The following is a 20,791-nucleotide window of genomic DNA, read 5'->3' on the forward strand; positions in this document are numbered from 1 at the left end:
TCTAGGAGATGGCCTGTCCCTCAGCTAATACACCCCAGTATGGCTACCCACTGGACTCATGGTACTGTCTAGATAGAAAGAAAGTAGCATCTCATGTGCTCTCCAGGTAGAGAGGAAGAGTAGAAAGAACACATAAAGAACAGAATGCTAGGGCTGGAGAAATGCCTCAGTCGTTAAGAGCACTGGCTGCTGCTCTTCTAGAGGATCTGGGTTCAATTCCCAGCACCCATATGGCAGCTCACACCTGTATGTAACTAGGGTTTCAGGGCTTCCAGCACCCTCACCAAGACATACATGCAGGCAAAATACCAATGAACACAAAATAAAAATAATATTTAAAAAGTGGAATGTTCTTCAGTGACATAGAAACTGTGAGTGGAGCTTTGGGACGCAGGTTTTATGAAAGCTTTGCGGAGCATCCACAGAGCCAAGCAAAGAGCAGGCCAGATGTGGGCCTTCCTCTCCTCACAGCAGTCCAGACCACTGCTATTTTTTTAACAAGAAGGAACTGGTCTGGATCCATGAGAACTCTCTGGAGTTGGATGCTTGCATCAGTAGGGTGGCCGAGGGGGGCACTCATGTTTCATCTTCATGGGGGTTTGTAGACGAGGAAGAAGAAGTGGCCATGGTTTATGTGGTTTTCGCTTGTGTGTTCGCAGGCAGAGGCGGAGGACGGCTTGTTGCTCTACTGTGGGGAGAATGAACACGGCAGGGGTGACTTCATGTCCCTGGCTCTCATCCGACACTCCCTCCACTTCAGGTAACTCTGACTCTAAGTCCTGTAGATTTTTTTTTTAATCCTGTTATGTGCTTTGTGCACACTACTGTGCACACAACCAGATTTCAGTCACTGAAGAAATCGTGTGCAGAAAGATGAGCTGGGGCAGTTTCTCAAGTCCTAGAGACACATGACAGTAGGGTAACCTTTGAAGCTTGAGTTTTGGAGCCTTGCTCATTCGCTCATTCTAACACCAATTAGGTATGGAACACCCACTAGGCAGTCATGGCAGTGTAGAAAAGGCCATGTCCTCTCTTGCCTGAAGCTCAAGCAGAAGGCAGGATCTTCTCAGAGCCCTCTTGACACAAGATGGCTGACAGCTGTGGAGGGTAGGGAGGTGCTAGAGGCTCCCAAGGACTGACAGAAGCCCAAACCCTGCCATGACTTCCCTGGGGTTGAGCTGAACTCTTTGACTTGCCTTCTCTAGCTTGGTCATACCCCGCCCCCCAATAAATAAAACTTTGGAAGATGCCTTTAGTTAACTTTTCATCTTGCACAAGGCACAGTTAGGGCACATAACTGTTTGTCTGCAAATGAATGACAGACTTCAGCCTTCACCCTGTCCATGGTAGCCTAGCTAGTCTCCTCATGGCCTCATTTCCTGCCTGACCTTTGGCAGATGGTGTGAACTATGGGAGTTGCCTTTTCTCAAAGGACTATGGTGGCGGGGACCGCATGACCTATCTTATGTGCTTAGCACAATGGCTGCCCAGGAGTACGTAGTAAGTATAGAGCAACTCTAATGGTTTACTTAGTTTATTTAGGCATCAAAAAGTAGTTCTAGGGACTGGGGACATAGCTCAGAGGTTAAGCGCACTGGCTGCTCTTCTAGAGATCCTGAGTTTGATTCTCAGCAACCACATGGTTGCTCACAACCATCGGTTCATTCTTGTGGCATGCAGGTGTACACACAAGCGAAACACTGTATACATAATAAATAAATCTTTAAAAAAAATCCTTGTAGGGGCTGGGAAGATTGCCAAGGTAGTAAGTGCATGTCAAGTGGTCCCAGGTCAAGTGTGAGGACCTGAGTGTGGATCCCTAGCACCCATGGAAAAGGCCAGAAATGGGAGCACACACCTATTACACCTATAACCCTAGCACTGCAGAGCAGGAACTGTGGATCTAGGAGTTTTCAGGTTGGCCAGCGGAGTCAGTGAGTGAGTTCCAGGTTCAGGGCAGAACCCTTCTCAAAAAACAAGGTAGGAAGCAAAAAGAAAGATGCTTGATGTCAATCTCTGGGGTCCACATACCTTGTGACATCTGGCACACACACAGATGTCTTAAGTTTGGGGGGAGGTTGAAGATTTTTGAGCATGCTCTGTTTGGCGACTGTATTCCTGGGTGCAGAGTGTCAGGCACCAGGATCGGGCTTATGGGTCTAACTTCGTGGGCTCTAGCACTCAAGGATGAGGTAGACAGTCAGTGGCACGTCAATGTTGGGCTGTTGCAGCTCCTTAGCATAACAGCTCTACCTGAAGGATGTTGATAGCTGCTTCCATGAACCCTGTCCATGCCATCCACACAAGTGAGGGTCGGGAGACAAGGGCCATCAGAAAGAAGCTGTGGATACCACAGCTAATAGGTAATAGGGCCGTGTCCATCATGCTTCCTCTAGGTAACATCTTGAGGTCTGTGTGGAAGTGGTCAGGTGGCCATTTTCAAGTCAACAGGAAAGGACCAAAACTTTCCTCGCCATGCGTAGCAATCACTGGTCCCTGGCCTAGGGGTAGGTTGGGAAACCAGAATACTGCAGCCATCTGACACATCTGAGTGTGTGTCTCCTCTTTTCCATGTCTGGCCCTGAGCCAGAGTCTCTTGTGGAAACCTCACTTGTGGGGTGGCCCTGGACACAGAGGGCAAGGCAGCCCCCACTCAGAGCTCTGATGAAGATTGCACTTTTACACTTTATTAATATCAGAAGACCTACCATTTGAGACTTGAGGAGAGTCCTCAAGGAATGCCTGGAAGCAGAACGAGGCTCAAAATCTCTGTACTCTCGTCTACTTTGAACATCTGGCAGTCTCTGGAGAAGAGACACAGGGTTCTACACCCCATCTCCTGAGTGACTGAGAAGAGAGGCCACAGGATAATAAGGCCCCACACATGAAGGCTATGAGACCTTAGATTATCAGTAGGTAGACCAGGAAGCCCAGGCTCTTCTGTGTGAAGTTGCGTGGCTCTCGATAGCCGTATATACAGCTCTGAGCATATCAACCCTTGAATTAACTGTTATCCTAATGTGGTGCCTCGTGCTTGTACCTCATCCTTGCACCCTGGAGGCTGAAGAAGGATGATAATTACCAGGACTACATGGTGAGTTCCAGGCAGCTTGGCGTACAGAGTAAGACTCCGTCTCAAAACCAACAGAGGGACTGGGGAGATAGCTCAGTCAGCAAAATGCCTACTCTAGAAGCTTGGAAATCTGCGTTTGCAACCACAGAACCCATATAAAAAAGTCACTGTGGTCACTGCATCTGTAACCCCAGGGGTGTGATAGAGACAGACATCCCTGGAGCTTTCAGGCTGCTGTGTCTAGTCAAATGGTGGGGTCTCAAATAAGTGAGATACCCTGTTCTAAAAGATAAGATGGAGAGCAACTGAGGAGGACAACTAATATCAACCTCTGGCCTACACACACAGACACACACAGACACACACACACTGCCCCTGGCTCAACCAAAAAAAAAAAAAAAAAAAAAAAGAGGAAAAAAAAAGGAGCCATCATCTTAGAAGATGATGTGGAGCCTGAAAACATGAACTGGTTTATTCTAGAATTTTCCTTCCCCTTTCTTCCTCCCACAGGTTTAATTGTGGAACTGGGGTTGCAGTCATCGTAAGTGAGACCAAAATCAAACTTGGGGCCTGGCATACAGTGACATTGTACAGAGACGGGCTGAATGGGCTGCTGCAATTGAATAATGGCACCCCAGTGACAGGCCAGTCCCAGGTGAGTGTGAGTCCAGACCCTGCTCCTCCCATCTGGTCCGCAAGGCTCTGGACAGCTCTGGGAGGCTGGATTTTCACAGGGCACACAGTAGAGCGCTGGTGGGGTGCCCACAGCTTTGGCTGTCTGAGCTTTCAGACCCCTTCCCCACACCCCTACTGGTGAGATGCCTTCAACTTGTGAGTAGCAATGCTCTGGGTGGACAGGTGCAGCCCACACCAGGTGTGCAGGGATGAGTTATCTTTGCACGTGGCTGTCTAAGCCAGGGGTCAAGAAAAGGCCATACGGGAAGCAAAGAACCCATCATTAGCATCAAATACAAAGGTAGGTGTGAGTGTTATGATCGGTGGCTTTCGCAAATGGCCTCGAAAGAGTCTGTTTCCACATACAGGAACAATCCATTTATCCTTATCCTTATTGGGATGCTTCATTGTAGGAGGAGGTTAGTTTCCTCTTGGGTCACTCTGAAGGTCACTGAGATACTCACATAGCTATTATGTTCATGGTAATTTGAAGATTATCTTTCTAGAACAAACAGTTTGAATTAGCACCTGGCAGAGAGCCAAGCCAAGCACAATCAGCAAGGTCTCTATATCCTCCAAGGGAAATAGCAGCATGGGAGCATTCATGCCTATGATTGAGCATCCTCCCCACTGCCATGCCCTTGCTAGCAAGACACGATGTACTAAGGATCCATGCCTGAAGGTTTAATTGATTTGGGTTAAAAGGAACAAGGCTCCAACTCTAACGAATTCCAGTACCTGGAGATTGCTAACGCCCATTGCTAAAGAGGAAAAAAAGACAGAGGGGCACGATTCTAGTACAACAGTAAGAAATGGTTAAATGAAGTTGGATAAGAATAGAGAAGCTTCAACCGGGAGCCCCAAACGTGAGAACAGGGTGGTGGAAAGCAGGGAGGTTTAATAAAGAGTGGTCACACAGAAGCCCCGATAACCTAAAGAATCTTACACGCCTGCGTAAGTGGAGACGTGACATCGAGGAGTGAAGTAACAACCTTCTGTCTCAGTGATCCGGAAGCACAAAACCCTTGGAAGGAACGTGAAGACATTCTAAAAGATAAGAGCGTGTCCCAGGGGCTGCCACAAAAGCAGGAAGTTGACCTGAAATGACTCCAGTGGATCTAGATGGCAACTTTTTTTTTTTTTTTTAGCCTAGATGAAAGAAAGAAGCCTGGAGAAGAAGGGTCAGCCTTCTGGGAGAACCTTGGGGAGTCTGTCAGATGTAAGAGACAGTCTCAGCAATGAACCCCTGTCCTAGGGGGTAGTCCAAAGGTCGCAGATGTAAACCATTGCTTTAGATATGCATAGAATCCAGTAAACAGTGGAACTGGCATTCTATGAGGTTTTGTATTTTTCCAATCCCAGTATTCTATGACTTTATTAACTATAGAAATGAAGTGTAAAAAGCATATAATTTTAAGACTGGTCAGGATGAAGTTTGCGTTGCTGGGACTATGCAAGCATAGCAGGTGTGAGCAGGCCCTTAGCTGGGGACTGTTTAATAACTGTCAAGAGACAGGAATTCTATTTTAAGCTGGCTGCCCAGAAACAGGCTCAAGGTGAGCTCCTGTGCATAGGATGTTTTTAGAAACTGCTCCCTGAAGACCAGTATTGGAGAAGAGAAGTTGAACAGGGCAGAAGAAGGAGTCAGCAAGACTGAGAATCCAGGACAACTCTTCCTGGTAGGTTTTCATCCAGCTCTCATGAGATCTAGAGAGTAACATTATGCCTCAAGGCTACCCCAAACTGTTAAAGGCTGCCATTCGGCATCCTGGGTACCCACATGCCCAGAGAACCAGAGGCCAAAGTCGGCAAATTCAACCTCCTCACACATTTATATCCCAGGAAAAAGTATTGAGCTTTAGGCTCTCCTGTGGCCCTGGATGGGGAAAAAAACAGAAGAGGACAGTGAAGATGGGATCTGGAACTGACTCTCCTGGACAGAGCAGGCAGGAGAGCATTTGATTCTTGTGATGGAAATGGCTTGTTGGTGATGGCAGACAACTTAAGAACCCTTAAAGCCTTCTAAGTACCGAGTGGTTCAGCTTCCTCTTTATGTGTCCCTCCTCCTGTGTTCATTTGAAAAGAGCAAACAGTGATTCGATTGCTACTTGCTGGGAGCAACCACTCTGAGGGCACAAACACATTATAACAAGGAACTGATTTGGGACGTTTCCTAAGTTGTAGGGCTGTATCTTTCCCCAGCTCCCGTGTTTATCATTTAAGCTAGAGGATGACATTCATGAACTACAACCAGAACAACCACGGATGTTGTAATTGTCACCTACATCAGCTCTGTATGCTGTAACCTGTAAGTTTACAATTCAAACTGTTGGTTTGGCCTTGGTTTGAGTCTCTGACCCAAGGTAACGCTTGAGAATTTAAAAGAAAAAAAAATGCATGAGAAAATTTCAAGCTCTTTTGTAACACAATTTGTTGGCTATTTCCTGACAACAGTTCCTCTTACAGTATTTGGTGTGAAGGTGGCTGGGACTGTGAAAGGGCAGATGTTCACCCACACAGGCAACCTTTGGATGCACAGAAATAGCCCCATGACCCATCCAAGGTACACAGTAGATTGGTGTGAGGACTGGAAAGTGCGCTGCTGTTTTTGGATGCCAGCCTGCTTGAGCGCCTGTTAGATTGGCTTGGACGTGACCTCCTTCCTTCCTTTCCAGCCATTCCAAAACCACTGCTTCTGGAAGCTCAGCCCTCCAAGGACTCAGTTGAACTGGCTATGGTAGTCAATAGCTGTGGATTTTATTACCTCGGAGGGCCGTGTCCTAAAGACAAACCTAAATAAAGGAATCCCTAAGGTTTTAACCTACATTTTATCCATCCCCTTCATCGCAATCTGTTGTGTTTTGGGTTTTCTTTTCTTGCTATTTTTAAGTGAGATAAAGTTTTCACTTTTTTTTTTTTAAAGGGCCAGTACAGTAAAATTACCTTCCGGACACCTCTGTACCTTGGTGGCGCTCCCAGCGCTTACTGGCTGGTCAGAGCGACAGGGACAAACCGTGGCTTCCAAGGCTGTGTGCAGTCACTTGCTGTGAATGGGAAGAGAATCGACATGAGGCCCTGGCCACTGGGAAAAGCCCTCAATGGGGCTGATGTTGGTGAGTACCCCGGGGCTAGAGAGGACCTGTGAATTTCCTTTCTGGTCTTGGTGAGTCATGGGACAACTAGTTCACACTGGGCTTCAGGAGTGATGAACCCAAGTCTGTGTTGTATATCCATCCCGAGCCCAAACACTGTTCCTTGCCACCATTTTCGCCTGAGCCTACTGGACAGAGCAGCATGCACTTTGACCTTTTACCCTGACACATCCATATCTGCATGCATGGATGGATGTGCACTGTGTATGTGCCTGGTGCCCTCTGAAGCCATAAGAGGGTGTCGATCCCCTGGAAGTAGAGTTATAGGCTGGTTTGAGCCACCATGTGGATGCTAGTAATGGAACCTGGGTCTTCTGCAAGAACAGTAAATGCTCTTAGCCATTAAGCCAACTCTCCAGCCCCAGAAAAAAATCTAATTCTGTCCAATCCTTTCTTGTCTACCCTCTCATTTACCCTAATTTTAGAGTAGAGAAAATATTATTACAGCCACCATGTAGAGGAATGACGGGAGCCTGCAGAGGGAGCGGGCTCTTCCTGAGCGGCAGCAGAGCTCAGATTATTTTACAGCAACAAGAACATCTGTTCAACCTCCTTGGACACCGCAGCGGTCATTTCCTCCAGGGACAGCCTGAGTCTTCTAGACGCATGATAGTAAAATATGATCAAGGTTAAATCAAAATTTGCTCCTCACAGTTGAAAGAGTTGGAAATTCAAAGTCAAAGTGCACAGGAGGTTGGTCTCTCCTAGGCCTTTCTCCTTGGCTTATAAATAAATGACTGTCTTCTCACCTCATCTACACACGGTTGATCTTTTCTCTGTGTGCATACCCTTTGTCCTTAGTCTCCTATTAGACAGATCAGATGCTCTAATAAGCACTCTGGCCTAACTCTTAGGATCCCAGGTAATATTAGGGGTCTCATTTTTAAGGACAGTATTTAGAGAGTTATGTCTTCAATCTGTGTGTTTGGGAAATAGAGTTCTGTCCGTAGCACAGTATTCCCTTATCAAGAGCTCCTGTTCATAATAACCAGTGTACTCAGGGTGCTCCTGCTCCCAACTCCAGTTCTTGTCTTCCACCATGCTAGCTGTTAATGCCTACCATTAACAGCTCCAGGAACTCAGGGAACCTCTCTCTCAAGGTCCAACTCCAGCAGTAACATATCCACAGTGCCCTTAAGTTTAAGTGGTACCAGAGCAGTCCCTCTTCTGCTCCTCTCTTCAGAGTCCTTTCTATCTTCCCTCTTTGAGGGTGAGCTAGCTGCCCTGTGCCCCCTCCCCCAGCCTCCATAATGAAGCCATTCTTGTCTTTCTGATTCTTCACAATCTCTGTTTCTGTTACTGTCACCCTCTCTGGTCTCCATCCAGCTTCCCCATGGGATGTCTTCCTCTCTGCCTTCCTGCCCCTCATCTAGGACTTTGAATGTCATTAACAGTACAGTCCTATGGTATGCATCAAGGAAGTACCCACCTACCTTTCATGCCCCACTTCTCTTCCCTCCTCTTATAAAAAGTTACATTGCAGAAGGAAGAACCTGAAATTATCCACAGACTTTACTCCTCCTCTGGAAACATCAGAACTATTGAGAGAGTCTGGCTGTCAGACCAAAGTCTCTGGACTCTGCCTGGGGGCTGTATTCTTAGACCTGTGACCAAAAGGAGATGGTGGTCAGGTTTACTTGACCAGGTGGCTAGCAGCTGGGAGTCTCAGAGGTCCATACACCAGGGTGGTCCACTGACTAGGGGCTTTCATGTACTTTAGCCACCTGAAGTTGGTTTTCTTGTCCGTCGTGAAAACTGAGCACACAGCCCTGTGCAGCTCCTCCCTGGCAATCTTTATAGTCAGGGATGCTGATGCCTGGTCAGGAAAGATGGGACCAGCCCTGTGGGGGAGACAAAGCCAGTTAAGGGGGCAACTGTTCATCTCTAGGGAGTTACCTACCAGATCAGGCGGGGAGGGTCACAGAACACAGGCAAACAACACAGCTGGATTTGGTATCGCTGGCAGATGCATGCCCCCTTCCCTCTCCTCCCTGGAAAAAGTGCTTTGTACTCACCCAGTGTTTCTGGAAAGACTGTGATGAGACTCGCAAAAGAAAGGCAACCCGGAGCAAGTCACTGTGATTCCGTGTCGGATGATGTGCATGAAAACAACAAAGTAAACAACAAAGTAGTTCTTCCAGAATACTCTGCTTGTTTGATAAAAAGACACACACGCTCTCTCTCACAAACACACACTCTTTCACACAAATACACATACTCTCTTTCACACATATAGTCTCTCTCTCACCCACACCCTTAAACACATGTATTCATACATACAGGATACACACACACATACTTTCTCACACACACAACACACATACACACACTGCCACACACACACTCTCACCCATACTCTCTCACACGCAGACACTCCCACACACAAGCACACACACACATTTTCACATACATGCTCTCTAACACACTGTCATACACTCTCTCTAACTTACCACACTCATGTAGACACTCTCTTATACATATACACATACTCATACACTCTTTCTCATAAACACATAAATATACACACACACATCCATGCTCTCTCTCATACACTCATACATACGCACACACATGCATACATACTCTTCTTCATACACACATACATTCTCTCTCTCTCTCTCACATTCAGTCCCATCCTTTGACATGAAGATAATCCTGAAGCACATTCTACTGTAAGGTACCTTTCTATCCCTCTTGAAACTAACTGTGGAAGGAGAAGCAGGGGTCCAGAGCTTGTGCCAAGGCACGGTGACACTTTCCCTCTTCCTGCCCCAGAGGAAGACCTCAGCAATAGAGTTCTGCTTTTTCCAGGTTTGCGCTTTGAACCAGTGAGGCAGCAGCACTTAAGCTAATTGGGGTCACACAATCAGGACACTTTTAACATAAACACTCTGGTGGGAGGAGGGCCACTTGCTGTCCATCTTTGCTTTCAGGAACAGCAGAGAGATGGATTAAAAGCAGGAACAGTTCCATCCTTCTCCTCAGTGGTTATAAAACGTGTGCTTTGATTTATTGTGTCCATCTAGTTTGAAAAGGCTTTGGCTGTTCCAGAGGACAGGCCAACACGAGCTGATAGCCAAGAAGAAAGGTCCTCCTCTGCTGAGAGCTGGCCCCCCGTACAGGGTGCCCTCCATGATTCTGGGGTCAGGATGCTGTAGTCCTCTGGGAGAGCACCTGGTGACCTGGCTCTGTGGTCCCCACTCTGTTTAGGGGAGTGTAGCAGTGGGATTTGCGATGAGGCTTCCTGCATCAACGGAGGCACCTGCGCAGCCATCAAAGCCGACTCCTACATCTGCCTCTGTCCTCTTGGGTTCCGGGGCCGACACTGTGAAGATGGTAAGGTGGTGGGCTCTGGCTGTGTGTTGATGCATGTGGATGTAACCTTCCATCAGTGTCCATTTAGCAGCATGTGTGTGCTTAAAGGATCCAGGTTGTTTTGCTGGGTGGGATGGGAGAGTATCAGAGGCCCAAAGTTTTAAACTAAGCACAGATATTCCTTTAAATAAATCAATCATGGACTGGCTTCTCTGACCTTCCTGAAGCACTTAGAAAGCCTACATTGGTGTGGTTTGTACAAGGCTAATTTAAGTGCACTAAAACCTCATGTGCTTTATAATATCTGACAGTCTCCAAGAACATATTGGAAAGTTTTTGTATACACACAGATCAGTGATGTAATAAGACAAGTGTGCTCCTGTTTTTACTTCTTCGCTCTGATCTGATGATTTATCCCGTCTTTCCATACTGTATCATCTATATAAATGCAAACATATTCACATATACATGTAATGCACAACCGCACACAATATGTACACACAAACACTCAGAAATAATAACTGAAAGTTTTAAAGATTTGGGGGGAAAAAAAAATCAAGGCTTGAGCCAGCTTTTATTTTCCAGAATCCAAAACTTAAAATCAAGAGCATAAAGCTATAAGATTATGAAAGTAATTCAATTTTATCTATGAATGATTCAGGAGGTTTGAAACTAAGATATTACACAAGGGAAAATTATTTGCAATATCTCCTCAAATCTCATGTCCATGAAAGACCATGACTAAGCCAGGGCTGGCTGGGGATGTCTTGGGTTTCTGTAACCTCACGTAAGTGGGGGTTGATTCTGGTTCACATGATACATAACCTCAGGTCAGTAGTGTTAGAGGTCCTTCCACCCCACGAAATCACAAGGAGCAAAGTGTCCGCCCCCTCGGAGACCTGCTCTGATTCTCTAATGCACCCAGCATGCAGGAGAAGAAAGAGCACATGAAAGGAAGGAAGTTTAGGGGCCGGACCTGAGCTATCATAGGAAATTCCACCTGCACTCCACTGGCAGGACTCAGCCATGCTCAGCCATACCGCCTGCTTCCCACAGGGCAACTGGGAGACGTCTGTCCCCACCTAGAAGGGCAAAACCACAGCTCCATGTAGGCCACTAGCTGGCCTCAGACACACAGGGATCTCTAATACTCTGCTTGTCTCTTCAGCATTCGCCCTGACCATCCCTCAGTTCAGAGAGTCGCTGAGGTCCTATGCCGCCACGCCCTGGCCCCTGGAGCCTCAGCACTATCTTTCCTTCACCGAGTTCGAGATCACATTTCGGCCAGACTCAGGGGATGGTGTCCTCTTGTACAGCTATGACACCGGCAGCAAGGATTTTCTGTCCATCATTATGGCTGCTGGCCACGTGGAATTCCGCTTCGACTGTGGTTCTGGGACTGGCGTTCTCAGGTAAAGTCCAAGGCCTTGTGGGACATCCTCCCTTCCAAAGCCACAGCCACCACTTCGACCACTAAATTGCCGCCCACCACCCACTTCCTGTTTTCTCTTTGCTAGCATCCCTGTGGGATCCTGCACTGCCTCTGTGCTATCTCTCTCCCTTTGTCCGTTCTGTTCCTTCCTCTCTCTCTGCCTCCCTCCCTCCTACCTTCCTTTCACCAACTACCTATCAAACAGGTATTAATTCCCAGGTTCAGCTTACAGAAAATGGCATTGCTTCCTGTGGGGGCAAGCTGCTTTCAGTTTCCCCTGAGGACATGAGGTACCCTAAGTAGGCAGCCACCCCTGAAACTACAAACAATCCCTACCTTATGCAGAGCAGCATATATGGGGAACATTTCCTTCCCAACTTTGTATCTATGTTTTTGTTTTTGTTTTTTGTTTTGTTTTGTTTTTTGTTTTTTAATAACCCACTATGGTCCGTTAGTATTTGTGGGTATGAGGCCATCCACTGCAGGATGGGAATCCTGCCAGTGGCCACACCCTACAAAAAGAGTGATTCTCCGTCTCCCAGCAGCTACCAGTTGCCAGTACCTCCTTGATAAGACTTGAGACCAAGACATCATCCTCCACGTCCTGGCCAGAATTTTGGCTGGTTTGGTCTTGTGTAGGTAACCTCACTGTTGTGAGTTCACGCTTACAGTAAAGTCCAGAAGACAGCAGAGGACAGCGTGCCTCCCTATCCTCGGGCTCTTACAAGTCCTTCTGCCTCCTCTCCTTCACCGACTCCTGAGCCTTGGGGGGTGGAGGCAGGAACCGGAACAATACACTTGTCCAGTTTAGGCTAAGCAGTGTCTGGTTCTCAGTGCTTTGGCCACTTTCGCATCTTTCCACTGACTGCTGCACACTACAAACGGAAGTTCATCTGCCCGGTGCCGAGAGCAGCCCGGGGCTGTGGGTATAAACGTAAATATTTAGATGTCACTTTGACAGCATGGCCTCCCGGTATGCTTCTCTTAGACTGCTTTTAACCTTCAAGATCAAGGGCTCCCTAACCTAATAGAGGTCACCGCGGCTATGTGTGTCTAATTCTTCTTTTGAGTGTGCCCGGGATGCTTTGCTTAAACCCTGCCAAGGGCTTTCGGTCTGTTGTTATTTCCGAGGAAGCTGGGGCTGCGCTCAGTGGCTGTTCACGTTGCTGGCCTGTCATTTTTAGAAGGCGTATGTGGGGGGAGATGTTATCACCACTCATTGCCCTAAACTGCTGGGAAATGCTGTCTCTATTAAGTTTCACCTGTTTGTCAAAGGATCTTTTTGCTGGTGGTGGGTTTTTTATTCTTTTTCTTTTTCTTTTCGTCCTTGTGGCTGAGTTTCTACATCAGTTGACACCTCCCACCCCAGGGAAGGGACAAACGTTTTTGTCCCTCTAGTTATGTAAAACATCTTATATCTCAAGACAACTTTTGTGGGTATTTAATTGATTCAATTTACATATGATTATGCAAAACAGCCTAAGCAATTCACTTAGAACTATATGTCAAGTTTAGGGAGGAAGACACCTTGATAATCACCTTGCACTTTCGATCACCCCTTCAAGGTAAAGAGTGGCCTCAAGATCTGAAGGCCCAGGCACACTTCACACGCTTTCAGAACATTAGCTCCTTCCACCTGACCCTCTGTTCTAGCAGATCCCACTTTGGGGTCACTGGCAGAAAGAATCCTTGGATCCTGAGTGAAAATAAGACAAGCGTTTCCAGAGATTCAACCACCACCGACCTTCCAGCAGAGACTACTATTAGTATTTCACATACCTCCTGGGAAGTTATTTATTTTGAAAACTGTTTCAGAGAATCCCCACTTAAGAAAATTTGGTGAAAGTCTGAACCATAGGAAACTGTGGAATTGGCCAAGTCATTTTACTTTTAGGAAAAGGATATTGTGGTCAAAATCATTATGAGCTTGATTCAAGCATCAAGGCCATTGGAATGAGCTCTCGATGGCTGTGATCAATATACTGTGTAGAAGAAGGTATCAGATTGACAGGCAGTGACCTCTGCGGGACAGGAACATGACAAGTATGCTGTTAGTCATTATGGAAATAGACCACTTAAAAAGGCCTGCTTGTGTCTTTATTGCATATTGATTTAGCCAAGGTGATTAAGTTCTAATTGCTAAGGACAAATCACAAAAGCATTTTCCTGAGCAGAGCAATCAAATTAGGGAGGATGCTGACCCTTTAATAATCATGCCATTGGTATTCTTTGTAGTTTTCTAAAGATGATACAGGACCAAAAAGTAATTGGGAGGTTCAGGAAAGGCCAGGAGCTAGACATAGTTAGAAATAGAAATACAATAATTATGTCCTTTCTGCACACTTCACTCTAAAAAGTAATGTGAGAAGCTCCTGCAAGTAACATTTATGCAACAAGTGTTCCCACCTTGACTCGGTAACTGGACTTTTAAGGTCATCTTAATCCTTGTCAAATCATGAGTGAATACACACTCTGCTTTGCCTTGTTTAGATTTTTTTGTGTGCTGTTCTAACAGACTATTGGAAACATGAAAAATTTGCAAAGAGCAGAAGCTCATGTCTCACATTTATAAAGCCTAGGAATTCCAAGGTCAAGAGACCCACATGCTAGCAAGGGCCTTCTTTTGTCACCCCAAGAGGGAAAATAGAAGAATATGAGAGCACATCTGCATGAACATGCAGGAAGAAAGAGAGTGGCATGTAGACACATCAAAAACCCAACCCAAGTGATAATGACATCAATCACCCATGAAGTAAAGACCTCACTACATAATTAGTCACCTCCCAAAGGTCGCAACTCTCAGTGTTACATTTAGGGACTGAGTTTTTAATCCATGATCTTTGGGGGCACCTTCAATCCAGAGCATTCTTTCCAACATTCGGATATGAACAATTTCAAAATGAGCCAGATATGATGCTGCACGTCTGTAATCCTAGCACTCATGAGAGAGAGGCAGGCATGATGCTATGAGTCAGAGGCTAGTCTGGTGTACACAGCCAAGTTCCAAGCCAGTCAGATTTCTGTTGTGAGACCTTGTCTCAAAAACCAAACAGGGGGGCTGGCAAGATGGGTCAGCTGGGAAACATGCTTGCTATGCGTCCTACTTTGCTTTCTACTGTGGTGATGAAACACCACAGGAGAGCCTTGTCTGGCTTACTCTTCCACATCACGGGCATTTGTTGAGGGAAGTCAGATAATCTATTGCATCTCCACTAGGACTTGGTACCTTTTCTGAAACTGTAAGCCAAAATAATCCCTCCACCCATAAAGTTGCTTCTTGTTGGGTATTTGAGCACAGCAACCTGAGAAGTTTCTAATACAGGTGGGCACCTGAGGTTAGCCTCAATTTCATCACAGCTGCACTGATGAGACAGTGCACACCTATGACAGGCTGATTCCCGTTCAGTTTCCATCTGCATTAGTTAGGAATCTCCAGAGATCAGGGATGGAGATACCTCCTGAAGATCTTTTACTGTAGAGGGTTGTTTTAGCAATTCTGGGTTTCTTGTTGTTCCATATGAAGGTGAGAATTTTTCTTTCAAAGTCTGTAAAGAATTGTGTCGGTAATTTGATGGAAATTGCATGGAATCTATAGATTGCTTTTGGTAAGATGGCCATTTGTACTATATTAATCTTGCCAAGCCATGAGCATGGGAGATCTTTCCATCTTTTGATATCTTCTTCTAATTCTTTCTTCAGAGACTGGAAATTTTTTTTCATACAAGTCTTTGACTTGCTTGGTTAGGTTCACACCAAGGTACTTTATGTTATTAGTGGCTATTGTGAAGGGTGTTGTTTCCCTACTTTCATTCTCGGCCCTTTTGTCTTTTGTATATAGGAGGGCTACTGACATTTTTGAGTTAATTTTATATCCAGCCACTTTGCTGAAGGTGTTAATCAGCTGTAAGAGTTCCCTAGTAGAATTTTTGGGGTCATTCGGGGATATTATCATATCATCTGAAAATAGTGATACTTTGACTTCTTCCTTTCCAATTTGTATCCCCTTGATCTCCTTTAGTTGTCTTATTGCTCTAGCAAGGACTTCCAGAACAATGTTGAAGAGATATGGAGAGAGTGGGCAGCCTTGCCTTGTCCCTGATTTCAATGGGATTGATTTAAGTTTCTCTCCATTGGGTTTGATATTGGCTATAGGCTTGCTGTATATTGCTTTTACTATGTTCAGGTATGTGCCTTGTATTCCTGATCTCTCCAAGACTTTAAACATGAATGGATGTTGGATTTTGTAAAATGCCTTTTCAGCATCTAAGGAGATGATCATGGTACTGGCATAGAAACAGACTGGTAGATCAATGGAATTGAATAGAAGACCCTGAAATAAATCCACACACTTAGGGACACCTGATTTTTTTTTTTACAAAGATGCCAAAACCATTCAATGGAAAAAAGATAGCATCTTCAACAAATGGTGATGGTCTAACTGGATGTCTACATGTAGAAAAATGCAAATAGATCACCCTGTACAAAACTAAAGTCCAAGTGGATCAAAGACCTCAATATAAAACCAGACACACTAAACGGCTTAGAAGAAAAGGTGGGGAAGAGCCTTGAACTCATTAGCACAGGAGACAACTTCCTGAACAGAACATCAACAGAACAGCTCTAAGAGCAACGATCAATAAATGGGACCTCGCGAAACTGAAAACCTTCTGTAAAGCAAAGGACACTGTCGTCAGCACAAAACAACTGCCTACAGATGGGGAAAGGATCTTCACCAACCCTATATCTGACAGAGGACTAATATCCAGTATATATAAAGAACTCAAGAAGTTAAACAGCAATAAATCAAGTAATCCAATTAAAAAATGGAGAACAGAGCTAAACAGAGAGTTCTCAATAGAGGAATATTGAATGGCAGAGAAACACTTAAAGAAATATTCAATATCCTTAGTCATGAAGGAAATGCAAATCAAAATGACCCTAAGATTTCACCTTACATCCATCAGAATGGCTAAGATAAAAAACTCAAGTGACAACACATGCTGGAGAGGTTGTGGAGAAAGGAGAACCCTCCTCCACTGCTGGTGGGAATGTAAACTTTTACAACCACTCTGGAAAATCAATCTGGTGCTTCCTCAGACAACTAGGAATAGTGCTTCCTCAAGATGCAGCTATACCACTCCTAGGCATATATCCAAAAGATGCTCAAGTACACAATAAGGACATTCACTCAACCATGTTTGTTTCAACCAGCTTTATTTGTAATAGGCAGAAGCTGGAAACAACCCAGATGCCCCTCAGTGGAGGAATGGATACAAAAATTGTGGTACATCTATACAATGGAATATTACTCAGCAATAAAAAAAAAAAAAACCAAAAAAACAAAACAAAACAAAAAAAAACAAGGAAATCATGAAATTTGCAGGTAAATGGTGGGATCTGGAAAAGATCATTCTGAGTGAGCTATCCCAGAAGCAGGAAGACACACATGGTATATACTCACTCATATAGACATATAATATAGGATAAACCTACTAAAATCTGTTCACCTAAGGAAACTAATCAAGAGGGAGGACTCTTGCTAAAAGGCTCAATCCCTATCCAGAAAGGCAAAGAGGATGGACATCAGAAGAAGGAGAAAAGAGGGAACAAGTCAAGAGCCTGACACAGAGGACCTCTGAAAGGCTCTGCCCTGCAGACTATCAATGCAGATACTGAGACTTATGGGCAACCTTTGGGCAGAGTGCAGGGAATCTTAGGAAAGAAGTGGGAAACAGTAAGATCTAGAGAGGACAGGAACTCCACAAGGAGAGCAACAGAACCAAAAAATCTGAGCACAGGGGTCTTTCCTGAGACTGATAGTCCAACCAAGGACTATGCATGGAGATAACCTAAGACCCCTGCACAGATGTAGCCCATGGCAGTTCAGTATCCAAGTGGGTTCCATTTTACTAGGAACAGGGACTGTCTCTGACATGAACTGATTGGCCTGCTCTTTAACTACCTCCCCCTGAGGGGGAAGCAGCATTACCAGGCCACAGAGGAAGACAAAGCAGCCACTCCTGATAAGACCTAATTAACTAGGATCAGAAGGAAGGAAAAGAAGACCTCCCCTATCAGTGGACTTGGGGAAGGACATGCATGAAGAGGGCGGAGGAAGGAAGGGATTGGGACGGGAGGAGGGAGGGAACCACCGGAGGGATACAAAGTGAATAAAGTGCAAATTAATAAAGAATTAAAAAAAAAGAATCTCCACAGTAGTAGAACCATTGGGGAACTAGAGATGTAGAAAAACATTTGTCTGGTGAGACTATCTCATGTGATCATGAGACTGAAGCATCCCACAGTTTTCTACAGAGAAGCTGGAAGCCCAGAAGACTCTTGGGTATCGGTCTGCCCAAGCCCGCAGTTATATCCATAACACAAGTCTCTGAGTCCAAAAAAACCCACGAGCCAGGAGACTTGTGGTGTAGGTTCTTATGCCTGTTTCAAATCAGGAGAAATGCTACTGTCCAAGGACAGGATAAGATGGATTTCCGAGCTCCATCAAAGGGACGAAGTCCATGCTTTCATATCTTTTCATTCTGTTTGAACCCACAAAATGTCAGATAATGTCTGTCTGCAATGGTGAAGGTTATCATCTTCACTCAGTTCATCAATGTAAAGGTTTATATCTCAGAATCCCCACATAGAAACACCCCCAAATAGTACTATACCAGTCAAGTGGGTTTCTTCATCCACTCATGTGGACATAGAATGTTAACATCACATCTCTCTTCAACAGAAGTGAGGATCCCATCACCTCGGGCCAATGGCATGAGCTACGTGTGTCTCGAACGGCGAAAAATGGCATCCTCCAGGTGGACAAGCAGAAGGTAGTAGAGGGGATGGCAGAGGTAAGAAGGACATACGTGTTTCTCTCCATGGCTGGGATAGACCAGATCATTGTTTTCTGTTGCTGTTGGTAGAAAAGTAGCATGGGGCGGGGGGGGGGGGCAGATGGCTCGGTGAGTTAAGAACTTGCCTCCAAGGCTGATGACCTGGGTTTGAGTTCAAGAATCCATGGGGTAGAAGGAAAGAATTTACTCCTGCAATTTGTCCTCTGGCCTTCACCACGTGCTGTAGCACATTATGTATGTAAACACACGCATACACACAAATAAATAAATATAAAAATAAATGTTTTTTAAAGCAGCCTCATGTAGCATAGATTCTAGATCTGAGGTTGAAATCCCAGCTCCCCACCTGACAGTTACATCCCTATTCTGCCACTCTAAATGGTAAGGGCAACGAAGAGACTAACATCGCAGGGTATTAGAAACCTGTGACTTAGGCTTACTTAAAACTTAGTAACCAGGGCGCTTCTAAGAAACTGCTTTCTGGTGCTTTCACCCTGCCCCCCTTCCATCTCAGCCTCTGTCCTTGTCATCTATATGATGTGGTAGCTGAGATCACAGAGCCAGCAATGGGGGGATGACATGTTTAACCAGAACATACTACAAGCCTGACTCCCGAGCTTCCAAATCCAGCTTTACCGCCCACCCATGTTGTAGGCTCAGGCTGGTCATCTGACTCTGAGCTTACGGTTTTCTCATTGCATCATTATCCTTGTATCAATGGAGACAATCCTACCACTGAGGATGCTAGTGCCCATCAGAACGTCATCGTGAGAGTCAGCAGACTTGCAAACAGCAGCAGTTCCTAGCGTGTGGTTGGCTCTACGTTGCTTCACTTCTTATTCACACTGTGCTGTTATAAACTCCAGGGTACCCTTCCGCTGGAGCTGACTTTATTTCCAGGGTCGCATCCAAGGGAAACATTTTTAAAGAGGAGATGAGGACATTTACATGAAACTATATAGTCTACCTCCTTCCTTGGGTGTGATAGCCGGGCCTTGTCTCTGTCAACAAGGACGGATGGTTGTGCAAAAGCTAGAATGAAGCTGCTCTTACCCCATTCACTGAACACACTGGAACTCAAAGTCCTTTCAGAATATTGACTCAGAGAACAGACTGCCATTGAACCACAGCTTTCTTCCTTTCCTCTAGTAGCTTCTTTCAGTCTGGAGTCAGAGACAAGGGAGAGATGGTTGAGAGTGTGTGCCAACAGCTTCAGCTTGAACAAACCTATTGGGGCATGAGAAATTTGCAGAAGTCCTTGTGCTTCCTTCATGACCATGCACTGAAATAAGAACTGTAAGGAGCTAAGGTTTATCTCACTGGTAAGAAGCTAGCCCAGCATGGACGTGGACCAGGCCATAGGCTCCAGACCCAGCATTACAAACAGCAGGAGTCAGGCCTTACATGTACTCCTACAGACAAATGGAGTACCTGTCTCTCCCCCTTTACCTCTGATGTGATCCCCAATCCATTCTCCTCCCTCTGACTAATGACATTCCTAAATCACATAGCCCTCTTGCTTCAAACTTTTTAACTTTTGGGTCCAGGTCAAACTCCTGACATGGCTTCTGAGGGCCCGCATCATCTGGTCCTCCTAGCCTTGTCCTATACTTATAGGCCTTCAACCCTGACTCCTTCCAGTTCCACAGTTGCCACTCTTCCTTGGTCAGCTCTCCCAGTCCCTGTGTCCAGGGTGAGGTAAGAGACCTCCATGTCCTCAGGCATACTCGCAGGAACCTGGACAGTCCTCAGCTGCTCTTGTCCCTCCTCCACATGGACTTGTGGGTATAGGCCCACAGAGTGCAAGGACTGGGACTTTCCTACTTGTTAATATTTGTCCAGCATTAATACATCCCTTGAGCACAGTAAATAGGTGCCTGATAATGTTTGTCAAATGACTTACTGAAGCCACTATTTATATTTATCTTTTAAAAAAGTTATTTATTTATTTATGTGCATGAGTATCTGCGAATGTATGATACTGCGTATGTATACACACCTATGCATGGGGTGGCAGGGTCAGAAGAGGGTGATGGCTCCCTCACAGGGATTTGTGAAACACCTGGCTTGTTGCGTGGTTACTGTGGTCTGAGCTCTGGTCATCACGATTGCTCCGCAAGCACTCTTAACCGCTGAGCCATCTTTCCAACTCCAAGAAGAGTATCTTATGTTTCCTAAAGTGTGTTGATGCCCAGCAATCTTAGATTTGGGGTTAATTCTGTTGCTATCTTATGATAGCTTTGCATTTTGCTTATGGCTTAGGTTAAGCGAGCCTAGAAGTTAACTG

At 45.5% G+C, this 20,791-nt stretch overlaps 1 protein-coding gene and 1 long non-coding RNA gene across 4 annotated transcripts in view; one reads left to right on the top strand and one right to left on the bottom strand.

The window, feature by feature from the left end:
* Window positions 1-20,791, top strand: part of Egflam (EGF like, fibronectin type III and laminin G domains) — a 186,355-nt gene that overhangs the window by 136,308 nt on the left and 29,256 nt on the right. For all 3 annotated transcript variants that reach the window (XM_060380501.1, XM_021652076.2, XM_060380502.1), the window contains 6 exons: window positions 660-760; window positions 3,584-3,728; window positions 6,672-6,861; window positions 10,111-10,236; window positions 11,384-11,627; window positions 18,390-18,501. In XM_060380501.1, the coding sequence (XP_060236484.1) occupies window positions 660-760; window positions 3,584-3,728; window positions 6,672-6,861; window positions 10,111-10,236; window positions 11,384-11,627; window positions 18,390-18,501 (918 nt within the window). The remainder of the gene's footprint in view (window positions 1-659; window positions 761-3,583; window positions 3,729-6,671; window positions 6,862-10,110; window positions 10,237-11,383; window positions 11,628-18,389; window positions 18,502-20,791) is intronic.
* Window positions 558-9,672, bottom strand: LOC132653130 (uncharacterized). Its single transcript, XR_009590849.1, has 4 exons — window positions 9,582-9,672; window positions 8,916-8,976; window positions 6,692-6,792; window positions 558-688 (listed from the first exon to the last, which is right to left on the bottom strand). It is a non-coding gene; the product is annotated as an uncharacterized LOC132653130 (long non-coding RNA).

Source organism: Meriones unguiculatus, chromosome 3 (assembly GCF_030254825.1).
Source record: "Meriones unguiculatus strain TT.TT164.6M chromosome 3, Bangor_MerUng_6.1, whole genome shotgun sequence".
NCBI classification, from domain to species: Eukaryota; Metazoa; Chordata; class Mammalia; order Rodentia; family Muridae; genus Meriones; species Meriones unguiculatus.